Raw genomic sequence first — 18,377 nt, 5'->3', positions numbered from 1 at the left:
GACCTTTAGCTAACCTTTTTGACAAGATATGCAACTTCAGAATAGATAGATACGTATGCTCAGTGCATTCCACTCTCTAACCTGAAATCTTGGAGTGGCTGCAAAATTGCAACAAGAGGGCCTCCTGACATTGTCCCAACTGAGGTCACTTCCAGTCTATCAACTTCTCTTATGGAATGCAGCTACAACCCAAATACTCTCTGGCTTTGTCAGTGCTATTTAACGTAAGGAAATAATTTGGAAAACTGATCATGAAGACAAAATGTGTTCTAATTTTTCTTTCTAAAAGTGGGTAGAATTGGGATCTCCCCCTCCCATAATAAGAATATGAATCTTACTTATCAGCTACCAACAATATACTAGATTTTTACAGATTTCCACAGATGTATGTATATGTACACATAGGTATCACAAATTTCTTTTTATTTTTTTTTTGAGTCAGGGTCTCTCTGTGTTGCCTGGGATAGGGTGTAGTGACATCTTCATAGCTCACTACAACCTCAAATTCCTGGGCTCAAGTGATCCTCCTGCCTTAGCCTCCCAAGTAGCTGGGACTACAGGCACACATTACTGTGCTTGGCTAGTTTTTCGGTTTTTTGTGGAGACAGGGTCTCTCTCTTGCTCTGGATAGGTATCACAAAATGTTTTAAACACAAATATTCCAATCCTAGTATTTCCTCCCTCACCCTTGACTAGCTCTTATAAATCTCAAAAGGTCATTTTGGGGGGAATGTTCTGCTTATATGTATAATACCATGCAAATTATTATTGTTGAGCTATATAAGAATATCACCTAATAATATTGTATGTAACTTAAAGTGCAACAAAGTTTTTTTCCTCCACAAATTTTTTCAGAATAAAATTCTATAATTGGGCATGTTACTTTTCTTGTTAGTTTTACTTAAAATATGTTTATAAGTTAAATAGAAACATTTACATCTTTATTTTGCATTTGAGGGCAAAGTGGTATCCAAAGTTTGGAACAAACCATCAGGAATATTTTGTAAGTCAATAAAGGTTTGATTTTTAGATTCCTGTGTTCATAGATAATAGTCAACAATCCCATTGTTAATTTTATACTTAGAGATCTCATAAACCACCAGTCATGGATGCTCTTAGTTTTTGTATAGACAAACAATGTGAAAATTAGGATATAATCAGATTCTTTAGTGCTAAAATTTTTAAAGATCCTTGAGAAGTGAAAAGTCTTTATAGTAGTATAATTTTTACATAATTTTGACATTTCACATTTGATTCTTATAGTCACATTTTGTTAGGAAAGGTGTATTATTTCTACCTAAAAAATGTGGAACAAGTTAAAATCTGACCTACAGAACTGGGATATAGAGAGCCCAAGTATCTGGACCTATTGATAATGTGTGATCTTCAGCATTTGGTTCAAGTCTTGACTCTGGCACTTAGTAACTGTGTAACCTCAGGCAAATAATGTCACCTACCCTCTGTTTTGTTTCCTCACCTTCAAAATGTAGCTAATAATTCCTTCCTTCCAGCATTATGGAAAGAGTCAAAGGATATAAACCTTATAAAAGCCTTTTTGAAACCGTAGAATACACTATAAATAAATTAAGGTGTTTTTTTTCCTGGTGTCTATTACATTAGCACCTTGTTACTCCAAAGGAACAGTTGTGGAAAGCCAATTTTAGTTTGTGAGCAAGTTCATTTGAAGATTCCTTTGGGGCCTGAGAAATGCAGAGGGAGTCAATGTGAACCACTGCCTGCATTACCATTGTCCACATACTTTCTGCTTTTGCCCCAGACGACTGAAAGCTCATCCATGCTTCATAGCATTTTCCTCTGACTTCCCTGTCTTTACCTACTTCACCTGCAAGGGGGAAGACATGAGGGTGGGCTTAAGGAGAAGTCAGGCAAACATATGCAGAAAATGATTGCACACTTGCATTCATTTAATTGCTATCTCCTCTGAAATAAAGATTTCAAAATAGTTCTTCATCCTACCCTGATGCTTTGTCAGATTTTGCGTTGTTTCAAACTTAATTTTTCTAAAAGCATCTGGAATTCTAACTGATCTATTTCTAGAGCTTAAGTTTCGTTTTCTAACTCCAGGGTGAGTAATGCTTTGTTTTATCAGCGTTCAGGCTACGTGTTGTCATGCTTTATGGGTTCAGCAAGACTGGGAGGTGCTGAAACCAAATGACTCATCATCTGAGTTCTCTCTTTCAGTTCCTAAGAGGCCCCAGCGTGTTACTGCAAAACCAAAAACGTCACCAAGTCCAGCAGTGTTGTACCCTTCACCTGGTAAATGTTTTATTTCGTGTTTAAGCCAAATGCGTTCTAGTCACACTCTGCTGCAGTGAAACATGAGAGTTGATGGATGTGAGGTCAATATTTCACGTATGTTCAGATACCGTGTTGTATCATATGTGGTATTATTTAGAGGTTTCACAAGAATGTCCCTTTGCTCATGTGGTAAAGCTATTATTATAATGAAAAGACACAGAATTATGCCAACAGCAGAATCTTTCCTAGAGCTGAAGTTCTCTCACTTACAAAAATATAACCTGCCAATTCTAACTATGCTATGTTGAAATGTTTTTCCCAACAAGAAGATAAAGAATTTGATTTTTCCACAAAAATAATTAGTGTTTTAACAAATAGAAGCAATGAATGATGTTTAGCTGTTTACTTAGGTTCATAAGTTTTACTATATCCAACATTGAGGTTATTTTCTTTGTCACATTCTACTTGACAAGTTTATGGAGCAATAGTTTGGGTTAAGGAATTTGTTTCAGAAACAGCAGTAAAAAAAAAAAAAAAGATTTCTTTAGTTACACATCTGTTTCTGTGTAGCATCTAGGAATGTCTTTTGTTCACTCATGTGCAAAGTAATCTCATATTTACAGGAATGCCCAGGGTTGGAACTACAGGGACCCAGACACTTCATTGATCTTACCACAACTGCTATTTACAAGAAGTTTTTAAGTGGCCTCAGGAAGACACTGTTAGCTGAACATGAGAGTTCTCTCGTAAACCAAACCAAGCTTATTTTTAACTTGAGAATCCAGGAAATACTTTAAGTTCTTTCCTTTCCTTTTAAAGGTACAATTATTATAAATTCCTAGATACTCCTAAAGGCATATAGAACACTCCCCGAACCAAAGGATTTCTAAGCTATACTTTGAAATGATGGCATTTTGGAAGCAAGCCTGAATTCCCTTGCTATAATGTTTTCCAGATTGTGTAAGTGAAGGGTATTATTGTTGCTGTGGTGTAGTCAGGCTGCTGTTGGTGATGTTGGTAGGTTAGAGATAGGCTTCTTTGCTCTGAAGTCTAGAATTTAAGTTAGTACCACTAAACACAACAGCCAGTGTTACAAATACATAGTAAGAAAAAAAGTCAATCTTCCACTTTCAAAAGGTCAACTTATATTCACTTGTGGAAAAAAATATAATAGAAATTAATTCACTAAAGATAACAGTAGACTTGAGTGATTTTTAAATTTTTAATTATAAAAAGTAATATTATTGGTACAATCTCATTACATCAGGATATCTAATTGTTAAGCTTTTTTCTTGTTTTCTAACATTTAATGTTTGCCTAATCCCATCAACACCTTGTTTTTCACAGAAACTGACCTATAAGCTTGAGCACTGAAATAACAGCACAAACACTCCCCCTAGTCAGTCATCTTCTACCAGCGCCCTAGCGCTACGTGTTCAGAGTTTTAGAACTCTCTCTCAAAGCCTAATGTTGGCCCTGCCATTATGACCAAGGTCCCCTCATTGCTCCTGTGATGCCCACAGGAATAATCAATCCTCAAGCGACTGTAACCAGATTTCAGTTTTCTTAGAAGTATTCAAATGCTTGATTCTGTTGTGTGCAAAATAGTTTTTGGATTGTATCTAGGCTCAGGTTTGCATCTTAATGAACCCAAGGCTTCATTTACGAGAACCTGTAGGTTTTACCTCAGAAAACAGAGGGTAGGTTACATATATATTTAATAGGTATTGGAATTCTGGAGAAATAGACTCTTCTGTAAAAAAAATGTCTAAAAATGTAAATTGTAGTGCTGAAATCAGGACAGAGTTATGTTTTATCATGATGTTTATATAAAAATGTATTTTAAGAGAGATCAGAAGTAAAAGACTTGGATTTCCAGAACTGTATCAACTAGAAAGTCAGTCTAGGGTTGACTGCCCAGTTCTTCCATTCTGTAGATTCCTAGACATAACTTCATGCAGCGAGGCTTTAGAGAAAATCTTCCAGCCACTCGGTGGAATTATCTCCTGCACTTAATGAGGAATCTTGACAAATTGAGCCCATCCCCCAGTACTGGCTTTCCTCCACATCTGCCTTGGAGGAATGATTTAGAATTTGGAGCAAAGGAATTGACCTGATAGCAAACAAATGCTATTTAGTTTGGAGTCCAAACACGAGGTACCTGGCTCCACAACACTCTGTCTGCCTTGTAGATTCATTTCTATACCAAGAGTTGTGTTGGCTTGTCATCCTTCTGGCCCCAGACATTTGGATAGATTTCAGTCATTGGAAGCAAACCAGGAAGAAAATCTAGATTTCAGCAAGCTATCCAAGTCCTCGTGAATGTTCCTTCTGGGTATCTACTCCCTTATTTTCATTTGTAGTCACACTTCAGCATTTTTATAGTTTGATGTTTTAGTTAAATGAGGTTGGTTGGCTTGTTTTATGGTAAGTTAATTAGAATGGGTATTAATTCTAAATATTTCCTAAAAATTGAGTTGTATTGTTTAAAATGATAAGTGAATTATAGTTATTAACACGGTCATTTGCTTGGATTACATACTTTAAAATGTTGCCAAACTTATATTTGGGAGAAGCCTGAACATGGACATTCACCTAATGAATGTGTGTGGTTTTTTTTTCTAATGTAGTCTTAGAAGACAATACATTTAGATTGAGCAAGCCAAGATAACAATAATTTCCCCCATTTTTATCAAAATAAAAGTTGGAATGATCAGGGTAGAGAATTACCTCCTTAAGATCATACTGTTATGATTATCATTCTATAATGCTTCCCGATTATCATCATAACCTTCTAGACATTTTTGCCATTTCTTTCTAAAGCTGCTAATTTTTTCCCTAAGGATGCATTATATAGTTTTATTGTTAAAATTTTTCTTGTAGATTTTCCTAGAGGTAAAATGTCTTCTCACATATGAGAATTAAAATCAGAAATTATCAGCAGTTTGCCGATGTACCTGATGCCACATTAAATATCAATATGATTTTCTCCCCCAAGCTTTAGTGACTTAGCACCTTCATCTTTTCCTCGAAACTTCTTTAAGCTCATATGTGCCATGATATGACAAATTATTTCTTCAAATTTTTAATATAGAATGTGTTTATTACAATAGTGGCACAATAAGGCAGATTTTAATACCGCTTTATAGCTCCCCGGAAAAGAATTAGAGACTTTTGGGAGATGCCCATGTGGGTCTTTAAATGCTACTTAGCAAAGCACAATGCTGGTTCATGGGAAGTGCCCATCTTTTCCAGAATTGTGCTAAAAAAATATACCAATGCAGTTCAATTCAGCAAATATTGATTGTCTTTTTTATGACTGGTTCTGTGCTTATTGTTGCAAAACTAAAAAGAGGGATTAGGTATAATCTCTACCATCCAACACAGTGCAATGGAGGAAACAGGAATTCATACAAATTATTATAAAACAAGGCAAATCTTGGTGAATAATGAGATAGTAATATAAACAAAATACAATGAAGTAATAAATTGTATGAATTCAAGAAGGCATCATCAAGGAAAAGAACTTTAAAATAGATTTTAAAAGGTAAGTAGGCATGTAGCTATTGATGATTCATAAGGAAGCAAAGATACAGGTCTATGGAAAGTGGTCAGCATAGCTGAGAAGCAGCCTGAGTTCAAAATGATTACATTGCCAGCCATGTGGGTGAGATTACTGGGAGATGAAGACTTAAAGTCAGCTGGACTCATGTGTTTGAGGGTTTTTACCACCATGGCAAGGACTTCAAAATTTTTTCTACAGGCAATTAGGAGACATTAAAATTGTGCATGTGTTTTTCTTTTTCTAATCATGAGAGTGATATGGTATAATTAGATCTGTATTTTATAAAGATAGTTATCACGTAAAATAACATGGAATATTAGCTGGTAAGAAGAGATTGATGGCAAGGAATCACTTCGGAAGCATCTCAATAGTCTATTATAGAAGGGCATATATGAGAATTTGAACTAATAATGTATGAAGGGAAACAAAGGAATAATGCTGAAATTGCTTTTGGAGATGGAATTGCTAAGACCTGGAGAATGACTGAATGGTGTTAATGGAGAGAAGGCTGACACTGTTATTCCTGGCTTGGGCCAGTGGTACATGAGAATGCCATTGACTACCACAGGGAACACAGGGAAGAATAAAGACTTGGGTTTGTACATACTAGGTTTGCAGAGCCAGCAGAGCTTTCAGGTGGCAGTAGCTTAACTGGTGGTTGAAAATGATTTTCTGGATTTCTAAATGGAAGTCAGGATTTGAAACAGACTTGGGAGTCACCTGTCTACTATAGATTTTTAGGTTTTTAAATCTTGGATGACATCATCCCTGAAAAAGTATAGAGTAAGGAAAATAAGTCAGAAATCAAATATTTGGGTGGCGCAGTTATATTAAAAGAGTAGGTAGACAGGAAAAAAGCCACCAGATGTTGCTTTCAAAAAAGATCAGAGGGCCCAGGCCCAGTGGCTCATGCCTGTAATCCTAGCACTTTGGGAGGCCTAGGTGGGATGATCATTTGAGGCTAGGAGTTCCAAGCTGCCTGGGCAATAGCAAGACCCCATTTCTACAAAATATTTAAGAATTAGCTGGGCATGGTGGCACATGCCTATAGTCCCAGTTACTCAAGAGGCTGAGACAGGAGGGGATGGCTTGAGCCCAGGAGTTTGAGGTTGCAGTAAGCTATAGTGACACCACTGCGCTCTAACTCAGGCAACAGAGTTGAGACTGTGTCTCAGGAGGGGAAGAGGGGGTAGAAGAGAACCTGAAAGAAGGAGTTGGGAAGTGAGGCAGGAAATGGTCTCAAGAAAGGAAGGGTGGCCAGCTGGGACAGTGAGGTGGAGGAGTCAGAAGAGGCTGCTAATGTCACTGTGCAGGTCTAGAATCCCATTATCTAAAAGCCTTGGGCTGGAGGCTTCAGAATTCAGCAATTATCAGATTTTAGAAAATTAAAAGAGTGCTTACCTCATTGATTACAAACATCAATACATCTGCAGTGAGAATTATGAATAGTCTTACAAATCAGGATAAATAAAAACAGTAAGATGAGTACTAGTTATGTTTTGCTGTTGAATAAGTTAAGGGAAAACTCAGTATTGAGAGTTTTTTGTAATTCAGAACTTTGGATAAGGCATCGTTGCTGGAGATCAGTGAAGTGGAAGCCAGACCACAGTAGAGGAAGAAGATACAACTGAAAGACCAGGGAGCAGAAGCAGACATAAACTTTTTCATTAAAGAGATGAGAGCAAGAGAGGGGATGGTTTGAAGGAGAAGCCATGCCCAGGGAATGATTATTTTTTTAAGAAGTTGGAGCATTTGAGTTGCTTTGTAGGTGGATGGGAAAGAACTAATGGAGAAATGGAAATATGGACTAATGGATAAAAATATAAGATAAAAGAAATATTGAAAAGTAAACGGCATCAGGAAGTGGAAGGTAGGGTGACCCAAGAGCACAGGGAAAGCCTGGAAAGTGGCCTCCAAAAGGAAGGGACACTGGGGCTTCCTCTTAGGCTGGACCTAAGGGTACAAAGTTAGAATAAAGGAATAGAGGATCTTGAAGTAAAAAGGGTATGTAGTCTATTTATGTTAGTTTTCTAAGAGAATAAAAATCTTTGCACCTTATTGCCAGGGTAACCTTATTGCAGACTTCATATTGCACCAACTTCAGCAGAGTAACATGTTAATTATCTTCTAACTGTATTAAAACATTCATGCACATTTATTTACATTTGTCTGTGTTAGACATCGTCTACTCATATAGTAGTCTTGTGTTAGTTGTTTAATTTAATATACAGAGGAATGCCACATAGAGGAAAAAGAGAGAAAAAGAAAAAACAACTTGAACTTCTTGGAGCTGTAGTTGACCAACGAGGAGAATGATTCATATTCCTTTCCTGTAAATATTTCTATTTCTTTCCTTTCCACTGATTTCACTTGCTTTAGGAAGTCTGCTTTAGAAGTTTATTAAATCATTGCTTCATGGTTAAAAAAGGAAAAGTGCCAGTTACAGCAGCTGGAATCCACATTTCCCTAGCCTAAATTTCTCAGTAAACTAGAGCAGCAGCAGCAAGTGATGCATTTATAGTATGGTGTATTTATTAGCATATGTCTTCTCAGCTTCTCCTTTCCTTAATCCCAGCTTCTTTTTTGTGTAGTCTAGTATTATAACGTATTAGGGTATCTATAAACTACAGGCTGCTTTGACTGGTCGTGACCTCTGCAGAGCCAAATTAGAGTGCCTTCTACTTCAACCTCCAGATACACATTTAGTTTGATTTACAACTGGAAATTTCTCGTATTTCACCATTTGAATCCCCCTACAAAAAAACTGGCATGGCAAGGTGAAATGTTCACTGTTGTAGTGGGCTTTCTCTAACTTTGTCAACCACTGTTCTTTTTGAAGTTTCCTTTTTTCTTAAAGAATAATTCCAGATTTTCAGATTCCCCTGGATGTCACCTTTTAGCCCATAGAAGTTCTACTCGAGTCAAGTTTCTGTTCATTGTCAATTTCTACAACTATAATTCAGCTGGTACTTACTTAGTGGCTTAAATTAAGGTCGTATGTAGCATGCAAGTTAAATATCCCCCAAAACAATAAGTCCATTTTATACGACCTATTTCTACACTAATGGTAAAGTGGTTCTTGGCACACCTTATGATACAAAAGTTTTCTGAAGAGAGAAAGAGTTCTAGCCTGAATCCTAATTTTTTTCCCAGCATCATATAAGATGCAAGAAAATTACTCTGCCTACCAAAAGCCACTGGTATTTATGAAATCTTTAGTGTGGTAGGAAAACTTTCCAGTGAGGGAATGGGCCCGAGGAGACCTCTTTATGGGGAAACTAAGTCAAAAAAGTACTTTATACTGCTATGGGAATGAGATGTTTGTCATAGAAATCTGACAGTAACAATAGGCAAATCACCCTGATAATTCCCCAGATGAGTTATAAGCTACCAAGTTTCCAATATTTTGCTAAAATAGAACACAAGCATTAAATATATACTGGAGATCAGGGACTGGATATGAGTAGGCCTATCCTTTAGTGGACATTTTTGTCTTTTGTTTTCGTATTCTCATATGTCAAGCATGCTTGACACCTAATAATATACTAAAAGCCACATCACTAAGGAAGACAAAAATAGCAACAGCTAGCATTTAACTAGCATTTATCAAGTACTCTCATAAACTTTACAGCTGGTATCTTCTAATGACTAGGTGATTCTTTTGCTTTACTTCCTCCCCATAGCAACTATCAGTGCCATTTAGAATGAAACTTTGTCCTCCTTTTAAATACTGAATATTTTTGCCTTTCTTGTTTCCTTAAATTTATAGCAATTTTTGCATTTTATCTAAGATAATGTATTTTCTATTGCTATTAATGGACTTTTAGCATGAATATCAAATGGCAGCTAATCACTTCAGGAAACAAACTGACTTTCTATTTTGAGGGAGACCTACCTTCTTATGTTTAATATATTAGCTATTTCCTCATTTTTTTTTCCTCTAGGAAGACTTCAAAATGAACTGTGACAGACTTTGTTTCTGTTTTACTGCCACAAAAATCTCCCCTACACAGTGACATTTTTCCATTTTGAAAAGAGTGGTCATCTTCTTGACTTTGGTCTTTAACTATTGTGAAAATACTTTTGCTTCATTCATTCTTTCTGAGATTTTATATCTTTAGGTTAAATTCACCCCAAGTATGACATTTCGAATCCACAGTGTTTTATAATCTTTTTCTTTCAGTTCCAAAAGATGTGCTCCTTCCCCATAAACCAGACCCCAAGTTCTTTCAGAGTGAACCTGGTAAATGAATTATTTAATTTTCCCAGTTAAGAAGTATATTTTTCAAAAAATATTCTTGATATAAATATATTTTAATGGTAGTGATAGGGAAGAAATATGGGGGAAAATATGGATATAAAATGTAAACTTCTTTGGGGAAAGTTTAATCATATATCTGGTTGAAAATTTTTTGCTCTGGTTAAATGAAAGAGTGGTATATAATTAGTTTATTTTCCCTTAAAGTGTTTTTAATGAATAGGAGATCATGATAAAATTATAAAACAAAATTATTAATGGAGCCAACTCTTTTATAGCCTTTCAAAATGTAAATGCAATTACTTTATAACTGTGAGTGTACTTTGAAGTAAAAAATATGGTGCATACTAAAAGTTACAATGAATGAGAGCTTTAAAGTTTTAAACTAAGTTCCTTGAGTGGCATCTAATAAATTTTCTCATATTTATTATAGTTCTTAGAAAATGTTTACATGATTAAATCTATGTATCTAGAAAGTACAGAAATTATTTGACTCCACCAGGTACTAATTCTTATGAGCATGTTTCTTTGGTTTGTTTTTGGCATAGTTCTGCAACCTGTTACCTTTAGAATTGAGCCACCAAAAACAACAATAGGTAATGATTTTCTCATATTGACTCTGCTTTTCTTCACTGCCATCAAGATTGCAGATCTAATGATCCTGTGAAAACATCATCTCTTCTCAATCCATTTCATCATTTCATTCTCATTGTTGTTATTTTTTCCAAAATAGAAAAGCTATGGTTTCACTGTTGTAAAGGCTTTGCTCTGAAGACTGACTTAAGACAACTCATTGCTGAGTCCATCCTCATCTACCTCACCTACCTTCATGTTCACAATGAGTCCACCTTCCTGATGCCATCTCTTAATAGTTAACAATTTCTGCTGCTTTAGTGGTTCTCAGTTGTACTGTTACAATATACCAGCATGTGACAAGTTTGCAAGGTGCTGCAAGTAATTATTATTAATATTGGTCAAAATACTGAAAATTGCTATTGACATATTTGTAGAATTTTTTTTTTTTTTTTTTTTTGAGACAGAGTCTCACTTTGTTGTCCAGGCTAGAGTGAGTGCCGTGGCGTCAGCCTAGCTCACAGCAACCTCAAACTCCTGGGCTTGAGTGATCCTTCTGCCTCAGCCTCCCGAGTAGCTGGGACTACAGGCATGCGCCACCATGCCCGGCTAATTTTTTATATATATATCAGTTGGCCAATTAATTTCTTTCTATTTATAGTAGAGATGGGGTCTCGCTCTTGCTCAGGCTGATTTTGAACTCTGACCTTGAGCAATCCGCCCGCCTCGGCCTCCCAAAAGCTAGGATTACAGGCGTGAGCCACAGCGCCCAGCCGTATTTGTAGAATTTAACTTGAGCAAACTCGAAGATTATCCCAACAATGACAATATTCTTACTCATTTTGTAATCCTATATGCTCTCTTGGGTGGGAGAGAGAGAAGGACAGAGCTTCAGCTAACTGTCCAGGACTGGTTGTAACCCATGCCTCATCTTAACCAGGCATTCTCATGGACTGGGTCATTTATTATGTGTCCTGGTGGAAAAACAGTTGAGAACCATTATTCTAATATTCCACAGTAACTTTCCAGAAAGTTCTGTGCAACACTTAACTTTCTTCTTTCCTTTTTCTATTTCAAATGAAGGAATCTCCTGTAATACCAATCTGGTCTTGTGCTGGCTTTAAATCTAAAAATTTACAACCTTGGTACTTTTTTTTGCAGCTCCTTTAGAGACAGGAGACATCCCTTTTATGCCTATGATTTCCCCAAGTCCTAGTCAAGAGGAACTACCAACAACTCTGGGTAAATTTTGTTTTCATATCTTAGTTCATTGATGACCTACCTTTTAGGAATTTCCCTTAAAGTAGTCATAAATACATTATGTTGGTGAGTTGTTTGCAAATAATAAAAAGTTACTTTTTACCATTATGAAAAATCTCTGCTTCACTTGATACATTTCCATTAATTGTATATTTGTCCTTTTGATATTATACTGATTTTCAATATAAAATGAGAATGTTTTAACACATCTTGACAAAGTTTAAAGTATTCTAAAAAGAAAACATTCTCAAATCAATGCTATTCATTTTTTTGCTTTTTCTGTATTTGAAATTACATTTGAGAAGAAAAATGAGTCATCTAGTATTTATTGAACTTTTTCTGGGTGTTAAGTGGAATGCTAAGTGATATGAGTTCAAAAAACACTATTTTAAAGATGAATCTTTACCTTAAGGATCTCACCCTCTAATATGAAGAGGGGATTTAGTAGCAATACTATTTCTTCTGTGCCACCCACCAAATGCACTACAAGTATACTGGATCTTCAGGTTGGAATGAGAGTTGACCAGTCAAAGATGCAAATGGTCATTTGGAGTTAAAGACAGAGGGGAGAGAGGCACAGGGCAGGACAGCTAGACTAACCTGATGAGCACAAGTAGGTGGGCTCCCTGGAGAAACAAGGATGGACAAGTCAGGAGAGTTGGGTGGGATGAGCTGGACGGGCTTTTGAGGAGTTCAGTATAAATGTATTCACTGTATGAGAAAATCCACTTTACTTGCCTCTTGGCTGAAAATGAACCAGAAAGCAAGAGTTCCAGGCTTGTGTGTGTTGGCTCCTCTGTCCTGTCCACACAGCATCCCATGTAGCTGGATTTAAAGCAGTGGCCTTGTTTTCCTCCTCCCCCTTGTGAGTGCCTGCCGAAATGAAGTTACTGATCACATTTTAAAATTAAATCCTTTGTGAAGAAAAAAATTAAAATTGAGCAAATATACTCTAGTTACAAAATACTCATCTACTCTAGCCTAGGTCTGCAGAGTCAGGGTCACCCATGATGGCAAAGTTAAAAGTATTTTTTTAAAAATCACTACTAAATATGCTCATTATTTAACTTCCACTCCCTATTTATTTATTGTGTCTTAGTTTATTGGAACAAGAAACATCATCTACGAGTTATTACAAGTATCTTTCTTGTGAGCAGAATCAGGAGAATAAAGCAGAGGGGAGAAAGAGATGGCAGTGTACTGTTTATACCAAGTGTTTCCTTGGATCCAGTATGTGGCAAAGTGAACCATAAAATTGACTATGTACAATGTGATATGGGGGTGGAAGTGTTGCCATAAGTAATTTTTTTATTTTGTCAGGAGGCACGTGGCCTCATGTCAATGAATATACAATCTGATTTTTCATTTTCACATGAGGAAAATAGAAGAATATTTATTCTTATGTGGTATAAATACACATCTTTTTATAGGAAATATTGACTTTCCAGCTCACCTAAATGATTTGTAGAATTTAGGGGGTAGGGAGGAGACATGGTAGAGATAAATACATCAACAAAGGGGACTTTCATACATGAGCCACATCTAAGAGCAGTCACAATCAGTCATGAAATGATGATCCTAGGCTAAAAGCTTTCAGAAATTCACATAATAATCATTAAAATAATAGCACAAGACAGAAAATATAACATATGAGAGTTATTACAATATACCATGTTTGAGTTATGATTACTAGGCATGTTTTTAAATGCAATTTATCCTTTTATCATCGCATGGGGCAGAAAAGAGCATGGGATTTTTGGGGTCATGGTCATAATGATAATTATTTAAGACAAGCTATTTTACTGTGTTTTTCTTCAGAAGAAACAGATCAATCCACCCAAGAACTCTTCACAACTAAGATTCCACAAACAACTGACTTGGCAAAGACAACTCGGGGTAATAGTATTTCCCCACCTCTAGATAGTAACTTTTCCTTATTTACTTTTAATCAGGAAAACAAAATTCTTTTCAGAATATCATTTCTTATCACAGTGAATTGATTTTTCTCATCTCATAGGTGAAGGACATCAGCTAAATCTGAATACTTGTGTGACTATTAGTTAAATATACAGAAGACAAATTCTTTAGTCAGAGATTTGCCTTTGAATATATTAGTGATGGCTTTACGCTGATAACTAAGAATTAAAGCTCTCATCCTCCCTCCCTATGTTTGACCTTAGTTTGCCTCATTTTCCACAGTTGATAAATAAGAACCTTTATTGTCTTCCTCTTCCTCTCTTTTTCTCTTTTCTCCCATGTTCCCCACTTGATAAAACATTGATATTGTGGGTGAGAAACCCATTAACAAGAAAAAAATCACTTTTAAAATTATGATAATATTTAGACATTGAGGGAGGTACTCTCTGTGATTTCTTTTATTCTTCTCTGTTATTTCCTACTTTGGGGGAGGTGAACTCACCTATATACAAAGCCCTATCTCATCTTCATGTTCTCTCAGAAATCTTTTCCTTTTTATTTTTTTCTATCTTACTAGGGTTATAACAGCTTGTGGATTCCCAATACTTTGGTGGGTTTTTGCAATGACCCCTTTGCCCATCTCTACCTCCATTTGATGATAGGACTCCAAAAATAAGACGAAAAGCAAAGCAAACATTTTTTTAAGGAGCTACAAGACAAATAAGTTTATGTCACCCATTATCAGTTCTAATTTGAGAGAAGTTTCCAATAATAAGAGGAAATGATAAAAGAAATCAAATTTTAAGGTATATATTTTGTCAATGGGGCAATATTGCTTCTGAAGAAGCATGACTGAGAAAGCCTCTCTATAGTATAAGACAGTTCCTTTAAATCTTCTGAATCTTTTTTTTCCCATTTGTTTGGTTTAACTTTTTATTTTTAAAATTTTTAATTTTATTAAATTTTTATTCCCTTGTTATTTATTTATAAATATACGTGGAAGTCAGAGGCACGATGTGACGACAGCCCTCCCACACCCCCATTTCCAGCTTCAACAATTAACAGTAGATGGTCAATTGTGTTCCATCCCTGTCCCACCCTGATTTTTGTATGTTTATTGTTTTGTGTTTTTGCAAATCTCTTTAATATCAGGCTTAATAGGAGATAGCTGGATTCTCATCATCTAACATGGTGTTTTTATAGTAAAATATATAAATATTTACAATAAGCACGATAAATAAAGACTCTCGTCATCTCAGGGTGTGTTGCCAAATGAAAAAAAAAAATAACAATTTCAGCTTTTGAGAGTTTTATGGATTTCAGAATTGAGGATAAAAGATCATAGGCCTACTCTTTCCTTGTTTTGCTTTTTCTTACCTTAATGGGAATGTCAATATTGTGTTATCATTACTAATGTATGTATAATTTTTATCAAATAACTTCTGAAATATTTTTATTACATATAAATTTCAGTTAATTGTGTGTATATGCAGGATCTTTTATCATTATATGAATTGTCTTAAGATACTTTTATAATGTATTTTAACTTTTTTCTTATATTCTTAACTCTTTTTTTATGTTTAAAATTGAAACCTTAGAGCAGTTTTCTCAAGGCCATGTGTTGTTGGTTGGTGATGAGCTGTGTGAGTAACTCATAGCTTAAATTATATTTCAGCCCTTTTATAAAAAGTTCTTTTCAGATTTAAGTAAAGACCATGGAAAAACTAAAATGAAAATTCTGATCCTGGGGCTCTGAAATAATGAATGATTATTTCTGATTATTTCTGTGCTCTTCTCTGAGTCTCTTTCCTGTCCAAAGTTTTAAAATTCCTGTATATCTAGAATGAGACAAGAACCATGAGCCCTGTATGTTTTTTTTTATTATTATTATTAAGCAAAAGCAATCTAACATGCAAAGTGATTTACATGAAAAACTAAAATAAATTAACAGGGACTCCTACCACTCTCAAAGAAAATTGAAGAACAATATTTGCAAATCATCATCAGGCATTTTAGGGTCTGTGAGAATTAATATTTATAGCAACAGTACCTCTGTTCACTCTGCTTATTACACTTGGGAAGGCCCAGGATAACTCTGTAGAGAATTTTAGTACCGATCTGCTGTTGGCCTGCAGCATAGCAAAATTCTGCTCATCACAGTCTTTACACCAGAAATTTATAAATTAGCTACATTATAACCTATTTCACGGGCATTTTTTTTTAACTTGACGGGCAAGGCATTGCTGATTTATGGTTATATAAACACCCACTCAAGATGTGAACAAAATCACCAAAATGGTGTAATCTACTTACACAGTTTGCAAGAATAATTTTTCCAGTCTTGGCTAAAAAAAAGCGTTACCAGGAAAGTTGGTAGCAAGAGCCAGTATCTGGTAGGGGGGCAGGTGGCAGAGGAGAGCAGGGGTGGGAAGAGCAAATTCTGGGATGAATGCACACTGTAAAACCTTAGGAAGCAAAAATAGTTCAGCAGATTTTCACAAAATTGCCTGCGTATAATGGTTACCCACTCCATCCATCCATTCATTCATTCATTCATTCATTCAGCAAGTCTTTGCTGGAGTCCTTCCCATGCAGGCCCTGGATGGCAGGGCCAGAAAGCAACAAAGTGGTCCCAGGACTTATCTGAGTTCTTGCTCTTTCCTTGCACTTTCTTGATGGACGGGGTACCAGATGTCACTTTTTTCTTATGTCTACTACATTGTATGTCACACTGAGTATTTATTCATTTCAGGCTTTACAAGCAGAGACAATTTGATAGAGATCACATGTTCCTACTCTTTTCTTCTTACCTACCTTCACATTTATTTCTGTTTTTTACCTTTAATACTGCTAGTCTTCTCTGGCAAAATAATGTCCCAAAGTGACTCCTTATTGAGAGATATGGATGGATAGGTGGATGGATGGACAGGCAGATCTATGAATGGCTTATGTGTTTAGAATGTTAAGCAGCCATCTGGTAAAATGAATGCCCCTGCAAAACATGGACTGCATAATGATAATCCTTAACACACATTACAAATGAGCTACCTCATTGAGACTATGTGCATCTTTAATTTTCAGTCATGAATATTTTCACTTGTTTATTTTCCTTTAGCATGAAGTCTGCAATGTATAATTCGGAATTTCAGAGCACTCTTTCTACTTCCAAGCAAATTGTATGAGTTGTTGGTACCTAGGGTGCTAGATCTCCATTCAGTGGACTTCAGAGTGTTGGTTATTAAATATGAAGTGTTTCCTTCGTTTCAGCACCACACAGATTGTATACTACTCCTGTGAGGCCCAGAACACCAGAGAAGCCACGCATCAGACCTGGTAAGTGGTTTCTCATTCTCTGATGGCCTAAATAATCAGCAGGCTGGGAAAGATATGAAATGGATTGAAACAACTGATTATATCAAAGGGGGGGAATATATTCTTAACTTGCAACAAAGGACACAAACAATTCTGATCCTGTGGATAAATGGAAAGACACTGATGCCACTTCCACTTGTCCATGGAAATGACAGGACTTGACTGAGGTTTTTAAGGATGATCAGAATCAGAGACTATTATGAAACTTTAGCATTATAAATGTATTTTAAAAATAGTGTTTGTGTATAAATCACACACCCCCCTTTAATTTTCCATGACACTTACCGAGATGGCATAGGGTTAGCTATGACTTGATACTACTTGCTTTCAAATGTTATTTCTCTCATAATAAAAGATGGTCCTTCTCAATATAAAAAGGCTCTGGGAATATATTTTTATTGATTCCTTCAGAGGATAAAAAAATTTTCACAGGTTCTATACAGCAAAAAAAAGTTATATTATATATTGGGAAATAATTTAAATCTACAACATTCTCCAAAGATCCTAGGATGTCCCTCACTGGAGGTTGTTTAGGGAAAATTTAACTTGGAGGGGCTGATTTGGCTCATGTGATTAAATGACTCCTATACTAAAAGCGTAAGTTGGACCAAAGACTCTGGTATTTTCTGTCCTTTTTCTGTGTGATTTTAAGGAGTCTCCTTAAAGTTCTAAATGATGAAACTAAGTTACAAATGAATGTTGAATGCATCTCCAGGCACATGAAAGAACAAATAATTTTTTTTTATATATTCTTTGGTTTGTGGAGAGTCCATATATGTTGTTATAATCCTCTAATTTCTAAAGGTAATTAGGCACAGAAATCTTTTATAAATAAATATATCCCCATATGACTTTTGTGTCATAATAACTGTTGAGAGCTTAATGTGTGGCTGGCTACAGTAAACACTTCGACAGAATAATGAAACAGTAACAATAACAGCTAACAGTGACTGTTTGCCATGTGAGATACAGCTAAGGCACTGAGCAACTAGAAAGTGGATTCAAAGGCACATGCAATGTAATTCCAGAGTTTACTCACTTAGGCACAGTACACTTAGAGCTCCTCTTTTAAGAGTCTTCCAAATGAGGTCACTACAAAATAGGTTACCTCTTCAAGTTTTGGTGATGCTATTGCTTTCTGCAGAGCAGGCGAGACATTTAAGTGGTTTCATG

At 35.8% G+C, this 18,377-nt stretch overlaps 1 protein-coding gene across 1 annotated transcript in view; it reads left to right on the top strand.

Moving 5' to 3' along the window:
• The window catches only part of ABI3BP (ABI family member 3 binding protein), a 222,646-nt gene that overhangs the window by 164,726 nt on the left and 39,543 nt on the right, over positions 1-18,377 (top strand). Inside the window, exons 49-54 of the mRNA XM_012779687.2 lie at positions 2,203-2,277; positions 10,008-10,067; positions 10,631-10,678; positions 11,817-11,897; positions 13,734-13,811; positions 17,100-17,165. Coding sequence (XP_012635141.2) covers positions 2,203-2,277; positions 10,008-10,067; positions 10,631-10,678; positions 11,817-11,897; positions 13,734-13,811; positions 17,100-17,165 — 408 coding nt within the window. The remainder of the gene's footprint in view (positions 1-2,202; positions 2,278-10,007; positions 10,068-10,630; positions 10,679-11,816; positions 11,898-13,733; positions 13,812-17,099; positions 17,166-18,377) is intronic.

The sequence above is a fragment of the Microcebus murinus genome, chromosome 1 (genome assembly GCF_040939455.1).
Source record: "Microcebus murinus isolate Inina chromosome 1, M.murinus_Inina_mat1.0, whole genome shotgun sequence".
NCBI lineage: Eukaryota > Metazoa > Chordata > Mammalia > Primates > Cheirogaleidae > Microcebus > Microcebus murinus.
This window is presented reverse-complemented; position numbering and strand designations above follow the sequence as displayed.